At 51.9% G+C, this 27,132-nt stretch overlaps 11 protein-coding genes and 1 non-coding gene across 12 annotated transcripts; 6 read left to right on the forward strand and 6 right to left on the reverse strand.

The window, feature by feature from the left end:
• Positions 1 to 410: 410 nt before the first annotated feature.
• Positions 411 to 2,481, reverse strand: BDW47DRAFT_97243 (putative tubulin-specific chaperone). Its single transcript, XM_024820376.1, has 4 exons — positions 2,301 to 2,481; positions 1,763 to 2,231; positions 1,615 to 1,705; positions 411 to 1,566 (listed from the first exon to the last, which is right to left on the reverse strand). Exons 1-4 carry the CDS (start codon positions 2,467 to 2,469, stop codon positions 466 to 468), a joined length of 1,830 nt encoding a protein of 609 aa, XP_024676481.1. The 5' UTR covers positions 2,470 to 2,481; the 3' UTR covers positions 411 to 465.
• A 186-nt stretch (positions 2,482 to 2,667) lies between these two features.
• BDW47DRAFT_1179 (spliceosome assembly protein PRP11) lies at positions 2,668 to 3,638 on the forward strand. The gene is made up of 2 exons (XM_024815136.1): positions 2,668 to 2,742; positions 2,806 to 3,638. The coding sequence occupies exons 1-2, from the start codon at positions 2,731 to 2,733 to the stop codon at positions 3,508 to 3,510; spliced, it is 717 nt and encodes a 238-aa protein (XP_024676482.1). The 5' UTR covers positions 2,668 to 2,730; the 3' UTR covers positions 3,511 to 3,638.
• Positions 3,639 to 4,006: 368 nt separating this feature from the next.
• BDW47DRAFT_1181 (serine/threonine protein kinase CBK1) lies at positions 4,007 to 6,534 on the reverse strand. The gene is made up of 3 exons (XM_024815167.1): positions 5,624 to 6,534; positions 4,549 to 5,529; positions 4,007 to 4,497 (listed from the first exon to the last, which is right to left on the reverse strand). The coding sequence occupies exons 1-3, from the start codon at positions 6,229 to 6,231 to the stop codon at positions 4,185 to 4,187; spliced, it is 1,902 nt and encodes a 633-aa protein (XP_024676483.1). The 5' UTR covers positions 6,232 to 6,534; the 3' UTR covers positions 4,007 to 4,184.
• A 333-nt stretch (positions 6,535 to 6,867) lies between these two features.
• On the forward strand, positions 6,868 to 8,659 carry BDW47DRAFT_97246 (Tim22-complex subunit TIM54). The gene has a single exon (XM_024820377.1). It carries the CDS (start codon positions 7,034 to 7,036, stop codon positions 8,459 to 8,461), a length of 1,428 nt encoding a protein of 475 aa, XP_024676484.1. The 5' UTR covers positions 6,868 to 7,033; the 3' UTR covers positions 8,462 to 8,659.
• Positions 8,660 to 11,687: 3,028 nt separating this feature from the next.
• Positions 11,688 to 13,580, forward strand: BDW47DRAFT_130347 (cytochrome P450; the record flags this gene model as incomplete). The annotated part of the gene is made up of 6 exons (XM_024817077.1): positions 11,688 to 11,762; positions 11,858 to 12,065; positions 12,118 to 12,200; positions 12,283 to 12,742; positions 12,804 to 13,335; positions 13,421 to 13,580. The coding sequence occupies 6 exons, from the start codon at positions 11,688 to 11,690 to the stop codon at positions 13,578 to 13,580; spliced, it is 1,518 nt and encodes a 505-aa protein (XP_024676485.1).
• Positions 13,581 to 14,171: 591 nt separating this feature from the next.
• On the reverse strand, positions 14,172 to 17,119 carry BDW47DRAFT_1198 (peptide alpha-N-acetyltransferase complex A subunit NAT1). The gene is made up of 3 exons (XM_024815400.1): positions 17,014 to 17,119; positions 14,964 to 16,922; positions 14,172 to 14,895 (listed from the first exon to the last, which is right to left on the reverse strand). The coding sequence occupies exons 1-3, from the start codon at positions 17,093 to 17,095 to the stop codon at positions 14,429 to 14,431; spliced, it is 2,508 nt and encodes an 835-aa protein (XP_024676486.1). The 5' UTR covers positions 17,096 to 17,119; the 3' UTR covers positions 14,172 to 14,428.
• Positions 17,120 to 17,497: 378 nt separating this feature from the next.
• On the reverse strand, positions 17,498 to 18,588 carry BDW47DRAFT_97251 (MIX23 family protein). Its single transcript, XM_024820378.1, has 2 exons — positions 18,264 to 18,588; positions 17,498 to 18,186 (listed from the first exon to the last, which is right to left on the reverse strand). Exons 1-2 carry the CDS (start codon positions 18,334 to 18,336, stop codon positions 17,675 to 17,677), a joined length of 585 nt encoding a protein of 194 aa, XP_024676487.1. The 5' UTR covers positions 18,337 to 18,588; the 3' UTR covers positions 17,498 to 17,674.
• Positions 18,589 to 19,235: 647 nt separating this feature from the next.
• BDW47DRAFT_121584 (putative formamidopyrimidine-DNA glycosylase) lies at positions 19,236 to 20,410 on the forward strand (the record flags this gene model as incomplete). The annotated part of the gene is made up of 2 exons (XM_024815655.1): positions 19,236 to 19,828; positions 19,885 to 20,410. 2 exons carry the CDS (start codon positions 19,236 to 19,238, stop codon positions 20,408 to 20,410), a joined length of 1,119 nt encoding a protein of 372 aa, XP_024676488.1.
• A 46-nt stretch (positions 20,411 to 20,456) lies between these two features.
• BDW47DRAFT_1205 (uncharacterized protein) lies at positions 20,457 to 21,531 on the reverse strand. The gene has a single exon (XM_024815496.1). It carries the CDS (start codon positions 21,459 to 21,461, stop codon positions 20,502 to 20,504), a length of 960 nt encoding a protein of 319 aa, XP_024676489.1. The 5' UTR covers positions 21,462 to 21,531; the 3' UTR covers positions 20,457 to 20,501.
• Positions 21,532 to 21,753: 222 nt separating this feature from the next.
• BDW47DRAFT_t1 lies at positions 21,754 to 21,862 on the forward strand. Its single transcript has one exon. It is a non-coding gene; the product is annotated as a tRNA-Ile (tRNA).
• A 309-nt stretch (positions 21,863 to 22,171) lies between these two features.
• On the forward strand, positions 22,172 to 24,880 carry nar1 (iron-sulfur cluster assembly protein NAR1). The gene is made up of 2 exons (XM_024820379.1): positions 22,172 to 22,461; positions 22,531 to 24,880. The coding sequence occupies exons 1-2, from the start codon at positions 22,354 to 22,356 to the stop codon at positions 24,214 to 24,216; spliced, it is 1,794 nt and encodes a 597-aa protein (XP_024676490.1). The 5' UTR covers positions 22,172 to 22,353; the 3' UTR covers positions 24,217 to 24,880.
• Positions 24,881 to 25,509: 629 nt separating this feature from the next.
• On the reverse strand, positions 25,510 to 27,075 carry BDW47DRAFT_97254 (uncharacterized protein). Its single transcript, XM_024820380.1, has 2 exons — positions 26,191 to 27,075; positions 25,510 to 26,126 (listed from the first exon to the last, which is right to left on the reverse strand). Exons 1-2 carry the CDS (start codon positions 27,017 to 27,019, stop codon positions 25,669 to 25,671), a joined length of 1,287 nt encoding a protein of 428 aa, XP_024676491.1. The 5' UTR covers positions 27,020 to 27,075; the 3' UTR covers positions 25,510 to 25,668.
• Between the last annotated feature and the right edge of the window lie 57 nt (positions 27,076 to 27,132).

Genomic DNA, 27,132 nt, shown 5'->3' on the forward strand with positions numbered 1-27,132 from the left:
GGGTTTTTTCGAAGGCTGTGTCGCGGATGTAGATCTTGCATTGTTTGCACCAGTATCTGGGCTGGAGGGGAGTTAGTGGTGTTGTTGTAGTATAACCTTTGGTTGTTGAGATTCGAGGGTGGGAAATGGGGAGAAGTATAGGATAAATGGACTGACCGTTGATTTCCAGTGTTCGGCCATGGTGGGCGGTGTCTATTGGCTTCTTTCTCCGCTGGCGACAAAGTAAAAGGAGGCGGTGGTGTAGGGAAGTTGTTGGCAATTGAATTGAGGTCATATCAGAGTCGGAGGTACTGCCGGGGCTAATCCCGATACGGTAATCTGATCGTTGGGCGCATGTATACAATGCTATTGAGTGGTATTCACTACCTCAGTGAGGTACCTACTTTCACGAATGAAATAAACTCAGTATATCATCTGAATATACATAAAGCATCACTCATAACTCATTGAAACTAGCTACATATATCACGAGCGAGACACCCTTTCAACTCTAACCATCGCTTCCACCAAATCAGTCGGGAACCAGAACCCAATATCCTTCGTAGAATCCACCAACTCAACCTCTCGTTTGACAAATCGCGTGTCGTCTGCAACCTTTTCCGCAACATCTTTCAAATCAAGAGTGTCATCCTCGCTGTCCCATCCATCCTCGTCATCCACTTTCTCTTTGCTCACCGGGTCCAGCTCATCCGTCTCCCAGACCAGTTTGAATTCATACGGCGGTAGGTCGAACAGACGCGTGACAATGGCCTTGGTTTGATAGGTATCAAAGGATCGGGGAATTTCGATGAGTTTGGTAAGTTGATCACCGGGTCTCTTGTCGTCCTCAGGGGACACAGCCAGACGGAAAGCAAACCTGACCAGTCGCGCAGCGACGGAGCGCGGGTTTACTGCTGCGCGCAGTCCATCCACTTCAGCACGTCTCACCAAGGGCTGGCCATGCGTCTCACAGAGCTCATGATAGCGAGGGTGCGCCGCGAGGATGCCTGGCTCCGCAGCCTCCGGGGTCGCAGAGAGCTCTTTGCCTATGAGAGAGAGGTAGTATAGCTCTGCGTTGGACCGGTCTTTGGCAGTTATTGTGCCGTAGTTCAGCACTTGTAATTTGGACAGTCGCGCGAGAGTCAGCATGTAGGCTTCGTCTACTGTCATGGGCTTCTCTGGCATGCCTGTGACGGCCTGCGAGCCGACGGGTTGGTCGTAGAGTGGGTTTTGGGATATGCGGAGGACTTCGAGTCCGGGGAAGATGTTGGTGAGGTCGTTGACGAAGGTCCACGAGTTGATGCTGTTTCTTGAGAGGTCCACGGATTTAAGGGTGGGTGAGAATCGGATGGGGTTGTCCGAGTCATTGGCGCCATGGCTGGTAGTGAGGTTGTTTTCTCGTAAGGAAAGACGCTCGAGGGTAGTCACAGACGTTAGCTTCTTAAGGGATGCCAACGAGGTGATCTCATTGCCTTCCAGTACTAGTAACCGCAGAGAGCTCGAAATAGGAGTGGAGATCTCGGCGATCTGGTTGGCAGAGGCCGACAGCGAAGTCAGTGACGGGAATTGGCCCGTCAGTCCTATTATCTGCACCCCATTAGACTCCACACATTTATAGGACATCAAACAGTTTACCTCATCCCAAGACAGAAGCGTATCATCCACCTTCAACTCCGCAATCCCCTCAAACCTAAGCCCTTCCTCAACAGGACCAAAGCGATTTGAACTATACCAGTTAGCCCATCATCCATCCCCTCCTTTACACAGCAAAAGCAACACAAACCTCAACTTCAACACACTCAACCGCTTCAACCGCGCACAAATGTCAGCGACCTCCCCCCATCTCACCAGCAAATTCCTACTCAAATCCAGCTCCGTAATCTTCGGACAAACCTGCTCAATCTCCTTACAAGCAGCATCACGCTGCTCCGCACCAGCCCCATCCGCATTGCCAAGAACACCACCCACCAGCAGCCCATCCAAAAGCACAATACTCAGCTCCTGGAGCTCCGCCAGCTGTTTCCGGATTTTGTCAAAGCCGATCTCCTCGGCGATCTTACCATTGAACATGACGGGCTTCTTTGCAGCAGCGGCAACACCACCATCACCACTAAGACGCATCTCGCGTGCACGCTCTTGCTCCTCAAACCCCAAAGCATACTTGTATCTCAAAGCCTCGAGAAACCCACGAGGTTTGTCCGCCGGCCGCGAGGGACGGACAAATGAGCCTGCTGTGGGCTGGTTGCTTCGGCCTGATAGCTCAATCAGTAGGTTGCTTCACCGAAGGGGGAGCCCCAAATAAGTGGTAAGACATGACAGACATGTAAAGTATCTCACCCCACGATGCTCGCCCGCATGCTTTCCCCTCGTCGCGTCATCCCATTCAACTCCTAGCCAATCCCCCGCTGTGCCGTCGACCTTGCCGATGTAGCGGACGGTGCATAGGTCCCCGCCGTAGGAGAGGCGCTGGTTGATGTGTATTTCAGCCATACTTTATCATCTGTGGAGATTATGACAAAACGAATAGAAATTCAAAATACTAGATATATTCGCTGCAACAACAGTACATAAATACTTCAGGCTGTGGTTGACTGAAAGTACCTCCGCCAATGGCAGACGGGCGATACGCTTACATAACATCGGCGAAATTCGATCTGCCACCCGTATGAATGATATGATAACCACCTCTCTGCTCTATCTTCAAGGGTCCTTGTAACCACTTCTCATCCACTCCATCATCCATCGATTACAATGGATCGCCAAGTAAGTATTTGCTTACTTTTCTCCAGCACAGAGTGCGAAGACATAGGATACTAAACAACTCAGAACCGCGCAGGAGCCTCCTTCGGCGGTGGCGGCGTCGCCTCCCAATCGGCCACAAACGCCGACAGACGTGAACGATTGCGCAAGCTAGCCCTCGAAACCATCGACCTCGACAAAGACCCCTACTTCTTCAAGAACCACGTCGGCAGCTTCGAATGCCGACTCTGCCTAACAGTGCACCAAAATGACGGGTCCTACCTCGCGCACACCCAGGGGCGAAAGCACCAAACGAACCTCGCGCGGCGCGCCGCGCGTGAGCAGCGCGAGGGGAAAAACCAAGACCCGGCGAACCTGCCCGGCGCGATGGGCGTGCAGGTCAAGAAGCAGACGATCAAGATCGGGCGGCCCGGGTACAAGATCACGAAGGTCCGGGATCCGCTGACGAGGCAGCTGGGGTTGCTGTTTCAGTTGCAGTATCAGGAGATCACGGCGGGCGTGGTGCCGCGGGTGCGGTTTATGTCGGCGTTTGAGCAGAAGGTGGAGGATCCGCCGGATAAGAACTTTCAGTATCTGGTTGTGGCGGCGGAGCCGTATCAGACCTGTGCGTTTAAGTTACAGGCGAGGGAGATTGATCGGCGGGAGGGGCGGTATTGGACTTGGTTTGATGAGGATAGTAAGGAGTTTTGGGTGCAGATTATGTTCAAGACGGAGAGGGAGGAGAGGTTTAGTGGTGTGCCTGGGTTGGCGCCTATGGGGGCTGGTGCTTGATTTTTTATCTTATTTCATTGTTGTCCACAGGGAGAGTGAGGCGTTTGGGTTTCTGTCTAAAATTGGTCTAATATCCTGTACTATTGTTGAGATCGAGCGTGCTTCAATCAATCTATGCGATGTCCAGCTCTTATCTACATGCTAGTAGTATTGCAATGCTTTGGTTAGAGGAAAGCATTGCAATAGATGGATCACAGTAAGTTGAAGACGTACAAGAGCGTATATTCATACCTCACTTATTTACATACCAAATACGTAAGGATAGCCCCGATAGGTGCAACCAACCATCAATATAGACAAGACTCGCATCGCAAGTAGTCTGAAGACGCAACGTAGATACAAGCAGTCGTCTGGCGACAGATGCAAACAGACAAGACAGTGGCAATAGCAGCAGCGGTAACAAAATGCTCAGGTCGTGACCATTCAAAGGTGGACAAATGGGTGGACAAATAGAGTGGACAAAAGCGCTATATGCTGTAAGAAATTCAAAATAAAAAACAAAGACGACTTTGAGATGAATCTAGATGAAACCGCTGGAAAGACATCGGCGCAAGCCCGCCCCCGCTTTCAGGCTCTCCAGGTTGATCGACCCCCGGCACAATGCAACAAATTCGATAGACATTCGATTTTTCTTCTTCTTCTTTTTTCTTTTTGTGTTTTCTTTTTCAAGGGCTTTAGTTGGCCTGGAAAGCGTTGAAGGCCTTGTAGGTGTACCCGATGAAGGGCAGGCTCATCTCCGCCTCCTGCTCGTCGGGCATGGCGCGCGCCTGGGCCCTGTGGATGGCGCTCGTGTCCTCCTGCGGGATCTCGTCGATCGGGAAGTACGACACGTCGATGTTGGAGCTCAACCGCGGCTCGAACGGCGCGCGAATGTTGCGAAGCTGGTCCCAGACCACGCCGCGGAAGAACGGGTGGTTCTTGATCTGCGTGGCGCCGCCAAACTGGCCGCCATCATTGCCGATGCGGTGGTCGGGGTCGCACAGGAAACTAATCCGTTAGCTGATTGTGGAATGGAGAAAAGGAAAAGTAGAGACATACCTTCGGATCAGAGACTCGGATTCACGAGACAGGATGAGTTCGTCAGGGAAGTAAAGGCACTCGCGCCAATTGACGATCTTCCGGTAAGTATCGGTGGTGTCTTCGGCGCAGAAAGGCGGCCAGCCCACCAGACACTCGAACATGATGGCGCCGACGGACCACCAATCGCACAGGTAGGTGTAGCCCTGCCCGTTGAAGATCTCCGGGGCGATGTAGTCGGGAGTACCGACGGTCGAGTAGGCCATGGCGCGACGGGACTTGCGCCAGGTGTTGATCTGTCCTCGGTTGGAAACGGTCAGGTTGATGGCGTCGTTGAAGTAGCCCGAGTTGCGGTTCTTGTCTTTGGATGTGGAGTTCTTCAGGAGGTTCTGGTAATAGGAGTTGTCGTGGGTCTTCTTGCCGCCGGTGGACAGGCCGAAATCGGTGAGCTTGACGTGGCCGCCGCGGTCGAGCAGAATGTTGTCGGGCTTGATGTCGCGGTGCAGGAAGCCGAGCTTGTGGACGGCCTCGATGGCCATGACGACCTCGGCCATGTAGAAGCGGGTGATGTCCTCGGAGAAGATTTCGTACTTGATCAGCATGGTCATCAGATCACCACCGGGCAAGAATTCCATCAGTAGGTAGAGGTAGGCGGTGTCTTGGAAGGAGGCGTGGAGCTTGACGAGCCACGGGTTGTCCTTGGAGTCGGCCAGGATATCGCGCTCGGCGCGGACGTGGGCCAGCTGGTCCTTCTTGAACATCTCCGTCTTGATCAGGGACTTGAGGGCGTAGATCTTGCCGTCGGTCTTGCGCTGCACCAGCTTCACCTCACCGAACGCACCCTTGCCGATGATCTTGATGGTCTGGAAATTGGTAGGGGACTCCTTGGTGCGGAGGAATCGCAGGAAATTGGACTCCTTCCGCGCGACGTTCTCGCCTTCGTGGCGCTTCTTGTCCGTGGGGACACCGGGGTCCCGGATCATCTTATCAAGCTCCGCCGACCTGTTCGCGCATCAACTTGTCAGCACCATTCTCTCTCTTTTTATATATCTCTCTCCCTGATTCTTCCTTTCTGTATGACCGTTGCATGACTTACCGCATGTTGCGATCACGCGCCCGCTCGATGTTCTCGTTGAAGAATACATTGACCAACTCCTTAGCGGCCTTGCCTCGCTTGTGCACATTCTCCGAGAACCGTTCCGGGTACCGTTGAAGCTCTTCATTGTCGGCAACCCGAGGGCTGCGGGGCATGGGAGGGACCAGATGGCCCTGAGGGGGCTGACCGGGGGCCGGAGAGCCCCCGCCGGTCCGGGGCCGCTGGGCGGGGGAGGCGGAGCGACCAAAGAAACCGGTGCGACTGGCGTTCAGATCCTGGTTGGAGAACTGCTGGATGAGACCATTGGTGCCATCACTGGGGGGGTAGGCCATGCGAGACTGGTAAGCCGGTTGCGGGGAGGGCACGTTCTGCTGGCCATATTGCGGATGGGGGTACCCGGCGGGCTGCTGGGGCGGATAGGGATTATTCATGAAGTAGCCCTGACCGTACTGGGGATCCATATACTCCTGGGGACCCTGATTCTGGTACATCGGCTGGGGAAAGGCGGAGGGGGTGGTGGGATATGCGCGATTGTTGTTGTTGGCGGCGGCGGCATTATTGAAGCCTCCCCCAAAATTCAGGTGGAGACGATTGTTGTTCGGATCCATCCTGGTGGGATTGATTCCTTGCGCTGCTTTTCTTTTCTTTATTTATTGATTGATTCCGAGTCCACTTTCAAAATGTCGAAGGGGTGGAAAAGAAGGAAGTACCGAGAAAAATGAAGGGACGGAGTGGGATGAAACGACAGGGGGAGGGGAAGAGAGAGAGCGAGCGTTGTAAGGAGGAGAAGCGGTGGCTCAGGAGAGACGGCGAGAGAACCAGTAGAATCCAGGAGGGGAATGGAAATAAGTGGAGAGCCCACCAGTTCAATACAACCACTCTACTTTCTTGATTTGATCATTTGATGCAAGTTCTATTGGGTTGATCACTGGCACGATCTGTTACAGGAGAGAGAATAGAAGGAAAGACAGAAAAAAGAGAAGACAAGAGAGATGATTCTATTCCACGGAGTACACATCTGGTCTACATCGTCGGATGAGTCTGGTTCTAGACTTATGGCGGGGATTCACTCGTCCAGTTGGATCCTCATTCATTTCAGACATCTAGACCTACCTGATCAATCGAGAAAAACACCTTCAATCTGTATTGGCAGACTATCAAATGAAAGAATGAAGTTATTGTGAATCGATTAGGGTTAGTCGACACCTGACAAACCAGGTGTAAACCAGGCATCTGTCAGGTGTCGACCTCGGCCCGGAATATCCCTCCCCGAAGGCTTGGCGTTCCCGACTTTTTTTCCTCCGAAATGACGATGTGAGGTTGATTGTGAGGTTGGAGTGTGTCTGTCTGTCTGTCTCGACACGAAGGGCCGTTCTTTTGTTCTAGATACTGACTCCATCATCTCCCACAATGTCGGACCCCTCGAACCCCCCGGCGCCGACAGGCCAAACCCAGAACCCGGCCCCGAAAGCCAAACCCCAGAACCCAGCCATGAGGATGATGGGAATGCCCAACTTCCGCTTCAAGCTCCCCTCCCGCAACTGGATGATCTTTTTCTCCGTCACCGGGTCTTTCACGGCCGCTTTGCTCTACGACCGTCGGGAAAAGAAGCGCGCCCAGCAGAAGTGGTGCGACCTGGTCGCCCATCTCTCCAAGGAATCCCTTCCCATCGATCAGACCCGAAGGAAGATCACCGTCTTCCTGTCCGCGCCCCCGGGCGATGGTATCCGGAATGCCCGGGACCATTTCAAGCAATACGTTAAGCCGATTCTGGTCGCCGCCGCGCTGGATTACAATGTCATTGAGGGTCGGAGAGAAGGCGATGTCCGCGCCGGACTGGCGGAGCGCATCCGCAAGGACCGGAGGAGTAACGGGGAGCCTAGCTCGGTAGTGTTGGAGCCTGGCGTTGAAGATGTGGTTGCCGATGCTCGGCAGAAGATTGGCGTTACAGAGGAACCCGGTCCCAAGGGCGACCTGGTGATCGGGCGTCACACCTGGAAGGAGTACATTCGGGGTCTGCACGAGGGCTGGCTGGGCCCCCTCGATCCTCCGCCTCCACCCCCGTCCGCAGTGCCGGAGGAACCCACCATTCCGGAGACCCCGGTCGCGAGTGAGACGGCCACCGCAGTGGAGGGGAGCTCCGCCGACAGCGCCCCCACCACAGAAGCCTCGGAAGAGAATAAGAAGCCCGAGGAACCATCGGAGGAGAAGAAGCCGGAAGAGGAAAAGAAGGAAGAGAAGCCCAAACCCACCGGCCCGACCCCGGCATATCTCGCTCCCGCCGACTACTCCTCGCAACAGCTCCCCGCCACCCTGCCCCCAACCCTCGCCGGCTCCGTCCCCGTCCCCTTCCCCCACATCCTCGGCTTCCTCAACACGCCCATCCGCATCTGGCGCTACCTCAACCAGCGCTCCCTCGCCGACCACGTCGGCCGCGAAGTCGCCGGCCTAGTCCTCGCATCCTACAGCCGACCCTACGTAGACGGTGGCTCAGGCAACACCGAACAGCAGACCGCCCTCGAAGAGGAAGAGAAAGAGTGGCACAAGTCAGTGCACCGCACAGACGAGGCAAACCCAGACCGTGAGCGCGAATGGCTAAACGACATCGTGCTGGACCCGCGTATCGCCTCCCGCATGCACCGCTACACCGTCTCCCCCGACGAGGAAGCCCGCTCGCATCGTATCCTCCACGGCGAGGAGTACATCCTCGGCGAGGAACGCCCGGCCCCCGTGTCATTCTGGCAGCACCTGTGGATCAAGTATGGCTACGGCGAGGACGCGGAAACGCTCAAGCGGAAGGTGATTCTGGGGGATTTGGACAGTGAGGGTGATCAGTGATAGCACTTCGGTACCTTGCATCATTGTCCCGTTCCTGGTTCACACCCAGATTGGTGGATGGGGAGGCGTTTGATTGTTCATAGTATATAGACGGGTTGGTTTGGTTGAAACATCTCCTACTTATAGTCATTGTAACTAGTATTAGTTTAGTTTAGTTGTACGAATAGCGGCTGCCTTTGGAATACATTTGGATTGAATGAAATTAATCGAGCCATCTCCAGTATTCTTCTCGGTTTCTGCGTCAGTCTATACGGAGTACCCAATCTCACAGCAAAGCTACAATCGAACTAACCCAGTCTACAGTACATATGTACATATGTACATATACGCGCCTGTTTTTCTATAGTTTTGCGAGTTTCCTGTTTTGGATCTCTCCGCTTTAGTAAGGGTACTCATGGGGCTTGCTCAGTGAGCACTTAGTTAGTACTCATTCAATACTCGGTGAGCAGACGTGGTCAGCCCTGATCTACTCACCCGCCCTTGGTTTTGTAGGGGCAGTCTGGTGTTTTGATGAACAGCCCTCAAGATTGCCCAGATCATTGTACCACCATACACAATGACACAAGTAGAAAGTTGGTGATATATGGTAAGAAACTTAGGCCTAGACCCTTTGTCTATATTCTCTTTCTGACTACCCATAGTACATCAAGGTGGTGCTGTTCTGTATATTGCAAGGGATTACCAGTAGTTGTAGAATAACTGTCTCTTGTTGCAGATGTTATGGCTAGTTATTATTAGTTGTAACTAGTTATAGGTATATTTACAAATTCTCTATAATAATCATGATAGCAGATGGGATAAAATCTACTAGAAGCAAATGAGTTCAGAATCTACAGGGAAATTCGCAATTTCATCATCCAAGTCATTTTCAACCAGGCCGTGGAGCCCCACTAAATGACTGCTTCTTGCCATCTTTGAAATATGTTGAATTTTCCTTTGAAAACCCTTGATGTTTGGTACTACTGAGTATTATAAACAGGGCAGGATATTATCCTTCTTGGGGGTTTCTATCTATTTGTTTTCACCGGGTTGCTTGGACGCAGTGATCAAGCTGGAGTTCTTCTCTTCGATTCTAGTCACCATCTTAGTATATAGTAATATCGATACGACACCTCTATCTGTTATACCTTGAACATTCATATGATCTTAGTCTTAGACTTTTCTACGTATCTCAGCAAGGCATATCTAACAAGAATGCAGCCCTGGTAGGAATATAAATCGTTGTATTTAGTTCTTTGATATATGGGACTATATAAGCTTAATCCTGAATGTCTGATAAAGTTTGATATGAAGATGTCAGATTATTGTACTTCTCCCATTAACAAATCAATATAGCCGCCCGAACCCAGGTTATTAGGATTTAGGATCAGCACCATTCGCAAGACACCACCGCACCCGTGCCTTGTCACGGACTATACCTGCCTGTCTAGGTGTTAGAATCCACCGTTTTTCTCGGCATGAAATCATGGCTATGCATGGGAGTCTTTCACAGTCACAGTCACTCTCATTCATAGGCTCATTAATCTCTCAATCATGCTCTTGGCAGAGCTCAAGAACAGTGTAGAAGATTGTCTCCATAATTCTCTGTATGGCTATGCCTAAAACTACCCACTTTCTCTCATTCAGGAGATATTGAATAACGTTCACTTGGCTCCTCCGCGACTCCTGAATCATCAGTCAATTGGGCGTGAGATACATAAGGATGGATGACTCCTTGGGATGGTATTTACGGTTCAGTGACTCGTAGACTTCGACTTCCAGCGATAATCAGGGAAAGTTGATCCCCTCGAGATGAGGGGGTAGGTGCGGAGGTAGCTGCAGCAGGCCAAGGCCGCTATTTTCATAGTTTTCTTTACTAGTTGGTTTTCAGCAGCTAAGAAGTTTTCCCTGCATGGGCTGCATGGAGCGTGATTAGTGAGTTCTTCATGGTTTTAAGGGGGGGGAGGTGGAAATGATGGTTGAGACCCAAGGCTAATAGCCTAATGATCCTATCTTAATAAACCAATAGGCCTGGTGTCTATCATTTTGTCCGTGTGTATAGTATACTGCGAAGGCCCATATGAAAATAAATATCAACCCAAGCAGGCTCTGTGCTTTAGTCCGAGGGACTTCGCTCTTACCAAACGACCGTACGATAGGATTGAGGGTGTAATTATCACAAGTTTGCGTTGTGAGGTGAGTGCATACGTACGACTAGTGCCAACTAGGGAATTTTGAATATTCAGCTACAGGGTTTGAGAATACACTAGGAAGTGAGAAGTGAATTGCCCCGGGCAGGGTTGTTGACTTCCACCAATAATCTTTTCTTGTTATCATTCATCATGTCGGAATGTCGATCTTTCGAGTGACAGCCTTGCCGAGAAAATATTGCGGTAGAAAACGTCAGTTCAATAAACTAAAGCCCAACATGGTAGGCCATCTCCGGCCTCGCTGAGCGTTGGCCCTAGACACCTATGTATGTATCCTGCTAGTAAAGAGCCTCATAGACTCTTCATCTTCCTGTCTCCGTGCATGATAGGCATGTCATTGCAAACTTGAACTATTTACATTTCCGCATTTGACAAAGCATGTAAAGTGGATAGTCTGTTCGAGGGGATGACTTTGCCAGTAGCTCACTAGTTCATTGTCAAGACATTGCAAATGAACAAGGCTCTCATGACAACGCGGGGTATCTGCATTCCAGTTCAAATACGCTGGGTTTAAAGTACTAAACAGTCCATTTATGATATATCAAAACCGTTGCCAAGCTATATTCACCAGGGATTCCAAGGCAGCACACAACATGGTGGCAGGTGGCTACGGAGGAGATAAGGGCCTCTTTCGCGAATAGGACAAAAGCTACCCCCTGTGGGAAAACACTTTAGTACGGATTGAGGTTCGCTTGTACATGTGTCAACGAGGCTTTCTTCATGCATTGCATCTACCCAATGGAATTAATTGGGAGGGTGGGGGGGAGAAAAACCCCTGTGGCTGTCAATACTAGTTAACTGACAGGGTCATATTTATAGCCTCCCTTTGACATGTAGCTTAACAGACTAGCTTCTTCAGACTGTTTCACTACTTGAACCTTGAGAGCGGGGTAGTTACCAGGTTAATAGGATGTCCAGGTAGAAAATGTGTATAAATATCATAGTAGGACACTGGGTAGCATGGCCTGATAGTCTTGCTGTTTGCTGCTAGTAGGACACAGTTGCAGCTTCACTTAGCAATATTCCACTCTCACAAAATGACTCTTGTTCATGATATCACGGCACAATTATCCGGTCACAGTCTGGATAAGTCCGTGGCTGCAGTCATAGGGGTCTGTTCCTCCCCGCCGTTTATCTGGTAGCATCTACTAAGATAGTCCTGTTCCAGGCCATTTTCATTGCCTTTGCGGTGATACCGATTGGCAAGATCATATATAACCTCTATTTTCATCCTCTACGTGACTTTCCTGGACCAGTGCTCGCCCGTGCTACTCCACTATGGACTGTTTACTGGGAGCTTATGGGTGTTCTCCATTCGAAAACAAAAGAGGCACATGATCGGTACGGAGAGGCTGTACGCACCGAGCCCAACTCCCTGTCATATAATTCAGCACAGGCATGGCATGATATTTGCGGTACGTCTGGACTGGAGAAGAAACCATAATCTCACCTGCTGAGTTTGGCTAGGTCATCGAACAATCAAGGGCAAAGTGCTCTTTGAAAAGGATCAGGAGTGGCAGGTCCGCTCTCCGGATGGATCATGGCACATTGTATGACATTATATCTATTCCCCAGATGGCTGAGTGTGAATTGGTCCATCGTTGGCACCCTTTTTGCTAAGACTCTATACAGGTGGGAGCGAATGGTGAAGAGCACCGCCGACTTCGTCGTCTTCTCGCCCATGCATTTTCTGAGAAATCACTCAAGGTTCAGGAAGGATACCTCCATAGTTACGTTGAATTCTTCATGTCGAGGCTCCACCAGAAGATAGCCGAGGGCAATGACGTGGTCGACATGACGAGCTGGTTCAACTTCATGACTTTTGATGTTATTGGAGATCTTGCCTTTGGTGAGCCCTTTGAACTACTGAAGCAGGGTAAAGCAGAACGGTACCTGTCATCTATATTTGGGTTCCTCGAAGCTCAAGTGTATATGCGTACCGCAACACGTCTCGTGACAAAGTCGTGGTTGAAGTTTGTAACGGGCCTTCTCACACCCAAGCATCTCCAGGATGACTTCGTATTCCAGTATGAGATGGCACGCGATCGACTTACCCGTCGTGTAGCCTCGGACACCGACAGGCAAGACTTTGGTACGTTCCCCTTTCTCTTAATCTGGTTGATTATGGATAGTGCGTGCTAACAAGCTGGAAGTATACCACATGCTCCGAGGCTCACGCGAAAAAATTGGTCCAGACGGGCTCACCTTCGAAGAGATCCTCACAACGAGCCAACTTCTTATCCTAGCGGGCAGCGAAACAACTTCCGCCCTTCTTGCAGGGATGCTATGTCACCTCCAAACCTCCCCGCATGCACTTTCACGTCTCATACACGAGATTCGCTCCTCCTTCACCACAAAAGAGGAGATTAGCTACCAGCGAGCTGCAGATCTGCCTTACCTTCACGCCGTAGTGGAAGAAGCCCTCCGCATCTACCCTCCCGTCACCGGGACCATTCCACGCCTCGCTCCCCAAGCTGGAGCAATGGTTTGTGGAAGGTTCGTGCCGGGAGGCACATCACTTGGGATGCACCACTATTCATGCAACCGCAGTGCGGCAAATTTCTATCAGCCAGACAATTTCTTTCCCGAAAGGTGGTTGGAGGATAAGGACGAGCGGTTTTTGAGCGACCAGAAGGAAGCCTGTCGTTCGTTTTCACATGGGCCAAGGAACTGTCTAGGAAAGAAGTAAGTCCCTTTTGACTATCTTGCAAACGTGGTTCCATTACCACAAAGCACCGCGCTGGAGGGCTGAATACTAACATCAATCTAGCCTGGCGTATGCAGAAATAAAGCTGATTGTCACCAACTTCTTTTGGAACTTCGATATCCAGTCACAGCCTGGGATCAAGAATTGGGCAGACCAGCATACGAACATGACCTGGAAGAAGAAGCCTCAATATGTCAAGCTGATTCCAAGGAACCTTTCATGAAGTGGATGATTACACCCTTATCAGTTGCCAAGTTGTTCATTGGTTATAATACCATGGCATTATGAATGTTTTGTATTATTTTGACAGCTGCTTCGGTGAGCACACACACTACAATTTGAAGATATCGAGCAATATGGGCAGTCAATGTCAAGATCAATGAATTATTTGAATCTTCTGTATTGTCAAATCGTCAAAAAAAAAAGAGGAGAGGGGCAAGAGACAGGGCACTGCGCGGAAAGAAATTGTTGTTGTCAGGTCAAGGTTGGCAAAGATACTGGCGATGACGAGAGTTATTATTGAGTTTTTAATTAATGAAAGACTGATAAACTAGTTGATTGGTGTCCTTTTTATATAAATTAAATTTAACTAATAAACTATGATAAGTCTTTTGTAGCTATCTCAAAGTTTTATACTACATTATATCATAGTCTATAACTAGTTACTTCTTCTCTGCTCAGCCCCAACTTAGACTACTCAGTGAGCAAAAAGCAGTGATGAATGAGCATTAAAATGGAAAGAGAAAGAGCTGTGTAGAAAATTAGTATTTGTATACTCCTAAAAGAAGGTAGACAGATACAGATACCAATAAACTAGAAATACTCAGACATTATTCATTCTCATTCCTCTTTTATTATAGCCTTTTGTTTTGTTTTGTTTTTTTTTCTTCTTCTGCAGTCTAAGTCTTACTTACGGTGTGGTCACAGAACTGGAACACCCGTCTATACCAAGGTATACTCATCTCATCTGATCTCCTCTCATCGAGATAAATGATAAAAATAGAGTCAAAAGATAAAAAAGAAAAGAAAATGATAAGAAAAAGAAACTACACGCCAAATAAAACAACCCATTCAGCTCAGCTGAGAAAACACCGTCGACTCAGGCCACCGGGAGCTCGCCTTCTCGGCATAAGCGGTCTTCGCAGCGGCACTGCTGCCCCACTCGCTGAGGAGCTCCAGACCAGCCAGTGCGGTGTCAATGGTCAGATCGGGGCTGTCCAGCGTGGCGGTGAGGTCCTTTTCGCACTGTGGCTTGGAGTCGGCCTTGAGGAGCTGGCGGCAGGTGAGGGCGGCTTGGGTGTGAGCCACGCTCGCGGCGTGCGTCGACTGGAACGAGGCGTTCCATTCTTCGAGGTTCTGCGATTTGGGGAGGAGCGTCTCCAGCTCGGTGTTGATGACTTCGGCGACTTGCGGGGCGAGAGGCTCCGCGAGGGTGGAGAGTTTCTGGCGGAAACGGAGGAGTTGAGCGTGGAGGGTTGGGTGGGTGGGGTCGAGGGCGTGGGCGGCGGAGAGGCATTTGAGCGCGAGGGCGTATTTGCCTGGATAACCGTTAGTTCACTGTATTAAGTTTTTTTGTTTCCTTTTTCTGGGGGATACAGGAACATACCTTTCCGGAGATAAACCTCAAAGCCGAGGCACTGCCCCTCAATGTTCTCAGGGCTGTATTCCAGCAACGGCGCCAGGAACTTGGTGGCCTCCTTGAGCGGATCCTGAGTCTGCACCAGCTTGGTGCCGAACGGATCGGGGTCCTCCTTCTTCACCTCGCCGTCAAAGCCCTTGGTCGGGGCCGCCTTGCGCGCCTCGCGCTTCTCGATCTCGATCTTCTCCAGCCGCTGCTGTTCCTTCTTGGCCTTCTTCATGGCCTTCTTCCGCTCCGCTTCATCCTCCTCCTTGTTGGCCCCGTTGGTGCTGCTGGGCATGGGTCCGTGCACCAGGTCGCGGTCATCGTGCAGCATCAAGTAAGCCTTGACGCCCGCCAGCGCCACGCGGGTGTAGAACGGATGCTCGCGCAGGCGGTCCTCCCACCGCACCATGTCGACGTAAGCCCGGATCATGCCCTTGCGCAGGGAGAAGCTGTGGAAATCGAACTGGTCCTCCTGCCACACGTCGAAGATGTTGTAGACGGCGTGGAGCCGTTTGAGCGCCAGCCCCAGCTTCTTCTGCCGCAGGTACGACTCGCCGTCTTCCGTCAGGAACCAGACGCACTGCATCTCGTGGAGATCGCCCAGCGCGCCGCCGACGGTCTCGTTCCGCGTGAATTTGCTCATGTTGTCGAGGCCCTTCTCGTTCTCGTGGTTGCGCAGCTGGTACTTGGCGGCCTTGGAGTTGATGTACCGGTCCTTCTCGTCCAGGAGTCGCGCGTTCTCCATCTCCTCGGCGGCCTTTTGCGGGTTGCCGCGGTGCTTCCAGATCCGGGCCTTGGTCATCTGGTACTCGACGGCCTTGGGGGCGAGCTCCAGCGCCTTGTCGACGTTCTGCATGGCTTTGGTCAAGTCCCGGCTCAGGTGGTAATTGTAGTGCTGGGCAAGGAAGTAGTAGGTGGAGGAAAGGAACTCAGTGTCATCGCCGTTCGCGGCGCCATTGGATTGCGGCGCCGCCTTGACGTACCCTTCGACCAGCTCCTGCACCGTGTCGCGCTTCTTCGTGTTGTCGTAGAGGGCCTTGATGTTCGCAAAGAGGGAGGGCACTCCCTTCTTGAGCATGCGCTGCAGGTACGCATCGGCGGCCTGCTTGAATTCGTCCCCTTCCAGGAAGTCCAGCGGGATGCGGCGAGCGGCATCGCCCCGCGGGCATTTCTCCGCCCACTCATCGTAGACCGCCTTCAGCGCCTTGTGGTCATTCTCAGCGATGTCCTTCGCCCGGATCAAACCGTCGAAGTAGATCGAGTTCTCCGAGTTCCGCTCCAGCAGCACCGTGTAGGCCGCCGCGGCCTCTTCCTTCCGGCCCAACCGCAACAAGTAATCCGCCTTCATCTCCAGAAGCGCCTGCACATCCAAGATCCGATAGCCCACCGACTCAAGATGCTCCAGGGCCTTGTCCAGCTTGCCCGCTTCCGCCATGATCGTGTTCTTGTAGAGGACGGCCTCGGAGTGTTCCATGTCGGCGACGTGGGGCACGGTCTTGAGGGTCTCTTCGTAGGTGGTCAGCACCTTCTCGGCCTCCTCCAGGTCACCCGCGAGGTGGTGTGCGATCGCCAGGGCGGTCCAATTCTGTCGAAAGGCCGGACGGGCCTGGAGCATGGCGCTCCGGCTCTGGATGTAGCCCTGGTAGTCGCGCATCTGCATCTGGAGGAGGGCCAGGTCTCGTTGAATGGGCTGGGAGTCGGGCTCGATGCGCAGGGCAAACCGGTACGCCTTGATGGCCTCCTCGTAGTTCTTCTCCGCGCGGTACAGTAAACCGTAGACGTGCCAGCAAATGTGCGACTTCATATCGTTCTTGAGGGCTTCCTTGGCCAGCGCGAAGGCCTCCTCCTGCTGCCCTTGTTGGCTGATGATCAATGCCTTCATCGCCAGGGTGTCGCCATGGTTGGGGTTCTTTCGCAGGATCTGTTCTGCGGCTTTGATACCTATAGTATGATTTTTGCCCAAGCGGGCCCGGAGTTAACAAATGACGTCTCAAGTGGGAAGAGTTTGGGTGGGGAGGATTTCAATGTTTACCCTTCTTGTGTTGTTTATTTTCATAATGGCGGACCACCTGGCGAAACAGAGAGGCATCCTTGGAGCTCAATGGTTGCGGCATGGTGAGGTTGTGGGTGGGGGGAGGGAGGAGGAGAGAGAATAGGACGTTGGCGGAGTGGAAAGACTTGCCAAGGTCGGTGACTGTGCGTGGCCTTGAGATGTGCGCGGGGGGAGAGTGCCTAAGGCGGCGAGCGGAACAACCAGCGAGCGATTCACGTTGTCGATCAATCCGTCAGTCCCAAGTGGGCCCATATCGAGCACTAGCTACGAGGAGACAGGTGCATATTGATAATTAATATTTGCAATTTCCGTATGAGTGATTTTGAAAGATCAATGAAGCTAAAATACTGATTTTGACGTGGTTGGAGTTCTGTTGAATCCTATCTGGCCGGTCGTCCGATCCAACAATTACCCGAACATCTCTACGTCTTCCCTGTCGATACCTATGCCATGACCACTTAGATGGACTTGGAATTATAAAAGGTGTATATTGTGGAGGTTGAAAACTACTGGAATGTAGATTGAAACCCCAACGCCTGGAGTACAGTACAATGATCGCATGTCGCATATGCTTTTATATACAGTGAGGACCTCCGGCCGTCCGATTGTATGCCCAATCCCAACGAGGGTGGACAAACAATCAGCGTTGCTGTCTCTCACGCCACTGGTTTAATGCTTCCTCCCAACCGGCAGACGGCGCATCACATCTCTCCGACACGAGGCCCCAGGTTCGCGACCGGATGATCTCCTCCACCATACGCTGGTTCCTAACTACGTTGGCAAGAGACTCCGTGCGTGCCTCTCGCGGAAAGAACCGAGCGGAGTACGGATCGAGTCGCTCATCCACCACCCTCTCTCGATCCCGGGCCGACTCCGTCTGCCGGAGGATCAAATCCGGGTCTTCGGGGTCGGGACTCGTCGCCACGCCAGCGCAGTAAGCAAGCACGTCCGATCGAGTCTGCCATGACGGAAAGAGCACCTTGTCCTTGAAGTCCTGGCACGCCGTCGGGTCGATCGGTCGATCGAGTCGGGAGTCGGTCTGTCGGCGAGCCGTCGAGGAGGGGTCGAAGCCTTCGCGCGCTGGCGTGTACAAGGCGTTGAGATTTTGCGTGATCGAGTCATCAATCGTCGAGCGTGAAAGTCGCAGAAAATCTATTTCGTGCAGATTGATCAGCTCTGGTTTGCGCATGGCCGAGGCCTAATGGATCGATGGCCAGGTCGCAACATACCCCGAAGTAGCCGCTCATTGAAACAGAACTGAGGAGTCAGCCGGGGAGCCGGCGTCTCCGTAGCCCTGGACATTTTGGCTTCCTCCCCTGCGTCGGGATTCTGTCCCCGCTTGATTGTCGTCGCCCAGAACCACTCCAGATTGGCGGCAAATCAGATAGTCGGTTTCAAGGTCAGTCGGGTTGACGTCAGATCGTGCTATCGTGCTAACGTGCTATGCACGTGTGGAGACACGGAGTGACGAAGCGATATATGTGCGACTTTAATTCGGTTACTGATGAACAGACACAGCCTTGATGAGATTCGAGATGCTCGAGTGCGTTGTGGACTTTGCTGAGAGAAGAGTTGATTGCCCAGGCAGGTTAGATAGTTCGCGGAACCCACTTTATGCAATGGTTCCATGATCAGCATTAGTCATCCATCAATCCATCATATCACCACGTACACTTGTCGGCTTAATTGATTCCTGTAAACTCCATAGATTATGAGGCGATCTGAAACTGGTATAAAGTAACAGTACAGAAGCAGGTACACGCAATTTGCAATACATGGCAGGAAATGAAGACAAGACATGGATGTTGTCAGAAGTCACATGAAAGGATGCAGTTTCTCAACTCACTACACATAGAATGTCCAGCACACGTCCCGGACTTCTTCATCCATTTCTTTCATAGTGAGTTCCAGTGGGTTTTTTCAGTGTCAGATCCCCTTTCAATATACATAGTCGCCATCATTGCATGTGTGCAGTCTCCGTCTAGTCCCATGTCAGCTCTCTTCTTGGCAAAATATCGGAGTTGATCTGTAGGAGACCCACTTGGGAGGTCTGCATACCCCGTCAACTTTTAGTCATAACTCGTATGCTGCCTGCGTTCCTGCTGCGTCCTTGTCACCCAGAATTCTTTCTATCTGTCAACAGGCAATTCAATTCATACTTCATCGCATCCTGTGTACCAATTCAGATTACTCAGTCCAACATGCCGGAGCTCGCAGAAGTCTCGCGCATCGTGCACTTCATCCGCCAACATCTAGTCGGGAAGACCCTCACCAAAGTATCCACCCAAAACGATGACATCGTCTACGGCAAAGCAGGGACCAGCGCGACAGACTTCCAAAAAGCCATGCAAGGCAAGAAGATCGCAAGCGCAGGCCAACAGGGGAAATACTTCTGGATCGCGATGGACTCCCCGCCGCACGCGCTGATGCATTTCGGCATGGCTGGCTGGCTGAAGATCCGCGACGAAGACACCTACTATTACCGGACTGATAAGCCCGCGGACAAGGAGTGGCCGCCTAAATATTGGAAGTTTCTCATGGAGACGGATGGGACCCCCGTGACGGAGGCGGCGTTTGTGGATTTCCGCCGATTGAGCAGGATCCGGCTGGTGGATTGCCCGGCGGAGGAGATCCGCAAGTATAGCCCGTTGAAAGAGAATGGGCCTGATCCGGTTGTTGATAAGGATGTGGTGACGCAGGAGTGGCTGGCGCAGAAGCTGCGCAGTAAGAAGGTGCCTATCAAGGCGCTGCTTCTGGATCAGGCTAATATTAGCGGGATCGGGAATTGGATGGGGTTTGTCCCCTACGCGATCGTCTAGTTGTTTGATACTGGTGCTGACTGCGTACCAGAGATGAGATTCTGTATCACGCGAAAATACACCCAGAACAATACAGCAACACCTTGGGGGACGATCAAATCAAGGAACTCAACTCGGCAATCCACTACGTCTGCTCAACCTCGGTGGACCTCCTTGCTGATTCGGACAAGTTTCCCGAAGATTGGCTGTTCAAGCATCGGTGGAGTAAAGGAAAGAAGAACAGTACCTCGGCTCTACCCAACGGGGAGAAAATAGTCTTTCTTACTGTCGGCGGACGGACAAGTGCGGTGGTACCGAGTGTACAGAAGAAGACGGGCCCGGTATCGAAGGACATCAATGGGGATGATTCCAGCGCCGCCCAGGGGGAGTCTAAGCGAAAGAGAGCTACGAAGGAAGAAAGCAATACACCTGTCAAAGAGGAGGAGGAAGAGGAGGAGCCGAAGCCGAAAAGAGCAGGGTCGAAACGACAGAGCAAACAGAGCCTCAAGAGCGAAGAAGAGGTCAAACCAGAGGTATCACCCGTCGGCCGGCGACGCTCGACGCGGACCAAGAAGTAACATCGGTTGGTATCTGGCTTGTCTGACGTATTGAGGCTATGTACATTATCATCGTCTCTATCAACCACATATTCCACGCGATATCTCGGTATCAAACTCTCAAACCCTGCAGCTTGCTGCGAAAGGTATCGAAATTCCCGGTATTAATAGCGGGCCCGCCGGCGTTCTCCAGCACCGCAAAGACGATGCGTTCCCACCATCCCTGAAACTCCTGCTCCTGCAGGACCTCCGTCCAACAGTCTGCAACCTCCTGTTTAGGGTTCGCAAATGCCCCACAGCCAAGTGCGCCGAGGACCAGCCTCCGCTGTCTGTTGTACGCCGCCACCCGGAGAATAGCCCGCATCTTATCCTTGGTCAAGTGCCGATCAGCAATGTGCTTGAACCTAGGTGGATTCGCGTTCAGAATCTCCGGCCTCCGCACAGCAGCCACACTGACGACACTGACGACGGGGAATAACTCCGGTCGTTGCAAGTCCATCAACTTATGGCCCTGATCAAAGTTCCCCCGCACGATGAGCACCGTCGGCGAGTATATGGCGTCGCGGTCCCGAATGGGATAAAACCGCCGCTTGAGCGTGAAGCTGAGACTACTGCGGTAGCAAAGCGCCTCCTCCTGGGCCATTGCGCCTCGCAGCCACCCGCCACCGGCGTGCTTCTCGCTCGCCAGGTTCAGCACGCAGACTTTGGCGGTGTGGTCGTGGTGGAGGAAGCCGTTTGGACCGGCTAGGTCGATCGCTGTATCGTACGTGTCTGCATTGACGACCTCTACGGTGGTGCTGAGATTCTTGGGTTTGTATCTGGTGTCTAGGACGCGGGTCCGCGCGTGCGCGTAGTAATATCCGTTTGGGGGAGCCTGGGGGCGTAGGGCGAGTAGCTGCGGTAGAAGCGATTTGGTTTCTTCTGCTGTTGCGCGCAGGATCTCGCGTCGATTTGGCCCCGTGGATTTGGAGCTCGATGGAGGTATGGAGTTTGATGGGGGTTTGGAGCTGGATGGCTGGAACCAGGATTTGGGGAGAGTGCTCTGGGTGTACTTTTGCGGGTTTGAGGACATTTTGTAGGTTGTGTAGTTTTGACAATACACTTGTTGGAGGATATAAAACTAACGAGTCCCCTGAATAGCGGATAACAACATACTTATATGATCTACATGAGGCTGAAATCCGGGGATTGCTGTTCCTGACCTGCCTAAACCATCCTGACTCACCTCGTATTCCAGTCGCAGCCATCGGGGGTGGATCAGGACAGGGCGGTGAGAGCTTATCAGTGGGTGGATAGGCCTGGCTGGAGAAGAAGTGAGAAAGAGCTCAAAAGATCAAAGTGCTGGTTATTGCCACTTAGAAACAGCTCCCTTGGCCTAGTGGTTATGGCGCGGCTCTTATGGTGAACTACCTCGCAGAGGATTCTCCATGACCGGAATAGCTGAAGTCGAGGGTTCGATTCCCCCAGGGAGCATCTTCAACTTTTTATTTCTTTTTTTATTTCTTTTTCTATTTTTCCCCTACAGTGCTATTGAGTACTCTGTTTTTGCCCGGCGCAATCAATGCTCTTGTCGATCACATACAGTAACAATTTTAAGGATTTATTCTATAGATTTATTCCTTGTTAACAGCTAGGAAGTTGGATGGAATTCCTGCGGCAGAATCGAAGCGGTGAGCTTATCAGTGCTCCGTTCTTAATAATAATCGGCTGATTCCTGTTGGTTCCCTCGCCACGCCGGATGACAAACTTCCATACAAACTTCTATATCTATCTCAATATTTTTACTTCTTGAACTTCTTGAACTTCTTGTATCATTATACTTGCTTCTCATCCAATATCTCAGATTTGGAACAACCCGACTGTCCTGTTGTCTACCCTATACGAAGCAGATCTCAATTCCTTCGCCTGCGGGGCCGCTATCTCTTCCCGATAATCGCTCCGCGGGGTTCGCCGCATCGGTCACCATGAGCGCCATCCTATCGGCAGACGACTTGAACGACTTCATCTCGCCCGGAGTCGCGTGCATCAAACCGGTCGAGACGCTTTCGCAGAAGGAGCCTGCAAACTCGGAGGTATAACCACTTTTCTCGCCGATATCGCACTCCGCAGCTTGTTGTACAGAAACTAATTTGTAATCTTAGAACCCATACGAAGTGACTAAAGAAGACAAAGTCCAGCCGGAGAATGAGAATGCTCCCCCAGCGGAGATCTCGTTGACGGACTGCCTTGCGTGCTCAGGATGTGTGACGTCGGCCGAAGCAGTCCTGGTCTCGCTGCAGTCGCATACCGAAGTCCTGAACAACCTTGATGCGCACCCGGAGATTCCTGTTCACACCACACAGAATGGAGTCGCGGCGGATATCAACGGCGCACCGTCGGGCGAAGGTCGCATCTTTGTTGCAAGCGTCAGCCCTCAAGCAAGGGCCAGCTTGGCAGCTACCTATGGGATCTCCGAGAAGGAGGCAACGCACATGATCCAGCAGTTTCTCAGCGGTCCGCAGGGGTTGAAGGCTGGAGGCAAGCACGGGAGCGGCTTTACCTGGGTCGTTGACACCAACGTCCTGCGCGAAGCCGTTCTGGCTCTCACAGCGGACGAGGTGGCGGAGACGTTAGCATCGAACAACGCCGGCAGCAACCTTCCCAAGCGACCCATCTTATCCTCGGCCTGTCCAGGGTGGATCTGCTATGCTGAGAAAACCCACCCGTTCATCCTCCCGCACCTGTCGCGCCTCAAATCACCTCAAGCACTGGCGGGCACTTTCTTGAAGAGTGTCTTGAGCAAGACCCTCGGCGTCCCTGCTTCTCAGATATGGCATGTGGCGGTTATGCCCTGCTTCGATAAGAAGCTAGAAGCCAGTCGAGAAGAACTCACCGATGCCGCGTGGAACCCAGACGCCGCGCGGGATTCGTCCCCGGTGCGCGATGTAGACTGCGTCATTACCTCGCGCGAGCTGTTGACCTTGGCATCCGCACGAGGAGTTTCCCTCCCCTCTTTACCGCTCAAACCCCTTCCCTCATCCTACACCCCGACGTTCCCAGACGCCGCCCTGAACTCTTTCCTGTTCTCGAAACGTCTTTCCCCCGAACAATCAACAGACGCATCCACCTCCGGCGGCTATCTCTACCACGTCCTCCTATCCTTCCAAGCCCGTCACCCAGGAAGCCAGATCGTCGCCCAGCGCGGGCGAAACGCAGACGTAGTAGAATACTCCCTCATATCCGCAACGAACGAGCCCCTCCTAAAGGCAGCCCGATATTACGGGTTCCGAAACATCCAGAACCTAGTGCGCAAGCTCAAGCCCGCACGAGCCTCTCGACTCCCAGGCGCGAAAGCCCCAGTATCCACAAACCGGCGCCAACCAATGTCACGCAATGCAGCCGCCGGATCAGGGCCCGAGTACGCCTACGTCGAAGTCATGGCCTGCCCCGGCGGCTGCACGAACGGAGGCGGCCAGATCCGCATTGAGGATGCGCGCCAGGCTACTACCACTACTACTATCTCCAGCGCAGAGTCGACAGCCGAGGATGTTCCGTTCAAGCCATCTCCGCATGAACAGCGCGCGTGGCTAGCTCGTGTAGATGAGGCGTATTATTCAGCGGACTCCGACTCGGAGGCCCCCGTACAGCCTCTATCTATCAAGGACAAGGAAGAGCAGATTCATCAAGCCCTGCAGCGCTGGTCGGAGTTGATCGACGTGCCTCTGTCGAAGCTGATCTACACCACCTACCGCGAAGTGGAGAGTGATGTGGGCAAGGACAAGACGGTGGCGCCTAATGACACAACCCGCGTTGTCGAGCTCGCCGGGAAGATTGGCGGGGGGTGGTAGGTAAAGTTGGGGGTCTACGATGTACATACCTTAATGTTTGGTGGATGCATGCATTTTATGAGTGAGTTTGGGACGGACGGTTTGCATTTGCATATAGATACCAATATACTTCTTGGGTTATACTGCTGATATTGGAATCACAAGATCTATACGCGGGTCTCGAGGAGAAGTGGCGGGGCCTCTGGCTAGCGCAATCGAGAATCCAGGTAGGTTTGTACCTGTTAAATCGAGAAGCTGTTGGGTACCGGATTGATCAAAATTCTCCGGCTGGATGAGCATGGGCGGATTGCCTGGGAGAACCGGTTGGATCCTTTCACGTCTGGCTTGGACCAGTTTACGGGGGGCTTCTCCGAACGCTACGCATTTGGTGGAATTGGCTAGCTACGATGGCACCCCGCGGTGCCCCCAATTGAACTCTAAGGGCTCGGGACTCTGCAGTTGAAATCACCCATGACTGCTTGGTGTACCGGACTATGCACCGCTCATCTGTAACCGGGGATTGAGTGGGCCCGTAAGAAGCCGAGTTTGGGGTACGAACGGTCTGCATTCGCATGGAGACACCAAGATATTTTTGAATTACTCATTACAAATCCTTCCAAACATGATTCTAATAGATGCTAGGTACATACAAGTATGTTCTACCATCGATGTACGTGAAAGTTCTCCATCTTGTACGAAGTAGTTGTCAGTGGTAGCGGAAAGACCATGGTTATGTGTGGTCTTTAGAAATAGAAGCGTGATCTCTCTATGCTGTGCGTTATTAATTTATAACAAATAAGAAACCATACAGGTATCAGAATATATAAGAAGCACTCGGATAATCCTCTAGAATGATTATTATAAGCCATAGTGGCAGCTCGAGGCACCGAACGGAAGGAGAAGAAGCTTAGTTCTACTATGAAGCGGAGGACCACCGAGCTATCTAGGAAGGGTTGGGCGATGTAACTAATCTAGAGTTATGGTCTATACTGTATGAACAAGGGTATGGCTAGGTAAGAAGAAAATAGTAATAAGATAATAATATTAACAAGGCTAATCCTTAGAATCCTGAATATCTGGGGAGTTGTTATCTTTTAAACATGAAATGGAATTTTCCAAAAGACCGTACATGTGGCTACCCTGGATGCGATGAGGTTATCTACATCTTTCCCAGGTGTAAACTTCATTTGGATATGTTACATGAGCTTTCTTTGTAGGGTAATGTTGTGGCCAGAATACATTAGCGTTATATTACTCCAAGTCGCGGACACTCACTGAGGCCTTCGAACTTATCGAACCCGCAGGTTTTACCCTATCTTGTCGTGGGCGTCTGGTCATGCGATCATATTGAGTACCTTGTCTGGGACAGTCGTCCTTTACGGGGCTGGGCAGACGTATGAGGAACTAGTATAAATCTCACAGTAAATGTTAAAGAAATTAAAACTGTCCTTCTCGGGGTCGAATCTCTGGAGTTCACTTCTTTGCCTGAGCAAGAACCGAATGTAGTCTGCCCAAACCCAGGATCAACAATGCTATCGTAGCTTCTAATAGTTGCAATATCTGACGTGTGACCGAAAGAAAGATGTACAATCCATTGTCGTGGATCGCGTTGGCCTTCGCAACTTCCGCAGTAGGGACAGAGAACAAAGAATCACCAGCGTCAGGTACAGCGGATTTTGTCGCTGTCTGATCATCCATTTCGTTTGACGATGCGGCGGACCCTACCAGCGTGGGGCTGGAACTCTCTGCTGTCTGCGTAGGCAATCCAAGACTGCTTTTGGTAGATACACTGGGCGGTTCTTGCCCAGTCAGCTGCCGGGCAAGCGCAAGTAATGTTTCATTGGGAAGATATTGGGAGTCGGCTTCTGTGTCAGGATCTTGATCCTGAAAGTTGTCGGCCAAGGCCGCTGCTGGCTTGGGGTCGGATACCTCTGTAATGGCTTAGTGGGTGTGTTCGTTCCAGTTCCTTAACGGCCTTTGGCCTCGTGCACTTACCAACCACAGGGTGCAGGTTCTCTTCAATCAGGGCCTGATTTAGATTCCTGGCCAGCTGGGGAAATTGTGGATCTGCTGATTTGTCGGGGGCTGGTTCGATCTTGGCTCTCGTTATGGCCTTCTGACCTCGAGGAGGACAGATCAGGCGTTGCTGGAGCCGGTGGCGCCATCTCCGCATTTTAACCTCGACCTGCACGTCCAGGTAGAACGGGGTGGAGTTGTGGTGAAAGGCAAGCGCAGTATGTACAATGGAGTGATGCACAGCCTGTCGCTCTAGTTCGTTTTCTTCTAGATGCCAAACTAGCTGTCGATACCGACTGTTTCGAGTGAATGAGTCGGAGGAGGTGTCAGCTGCGAACCGCGTGCCTGTAAATTTCCATCGCGAGGCATAACTGACTTCGGATCTTCTTGAAATGCCAATTCCCTCGACGCTGGTACTGGCTGCTCCGAATTTGGGATTGGCCTCGAAGGCGTTGGATACTTGTCGCTCCCGTTTCTCACCACTCAGAGTCTGTGGTCCGAAGAACTCGGTTACTTCGAGCCCGGTGGGAGTCACTGTTCTCGGTGAATTCTGAAGGCCCTGAAAGCTCAAAGTGATGGTTGCTTGCGCTAGCTTGCAGTCGGCAGGTTGGTGGAACGTTAGATCCAGGTACATCAGGCCTGAATCCTGATCGCGGAGCTGCCCCCAACGCATCTTGGACATTAGAAAGCAACAATCGACGCGAAGTCTTCCGACAGTAAGATCGCAAAGACTCGCGCTCGACTGCGATTGACATATATCGACATACTTAAATGGCTGAACCGAATGAGAAGACGACTTGGAAAGCATCGTCTTGGATGATAATGTGATTTGTGATGGTTTGATTTCAAGCTGTTGGAGGGACAGAGCTTTTAAAAATGGAAGCCTCCTCACTTATTCTTTATTTCTCTCCCACACTAGGA

The sequence above is a fragment of the Aspergillus candidus genome, assembly GCF_002847045.1.
Source record: "Aspergillus candidus strain CBS 102.13 unplaced genomic scaffold BDW47scaffold_1, whole genome shotgun sequence".
NCBI classification, from domain to species: Eukaryota; Fungi; Ascomycota; class Eurotiomycetes; order Eurotiales; family Aspergillaceae; genus Aspergillus; species Aspergillus candidus.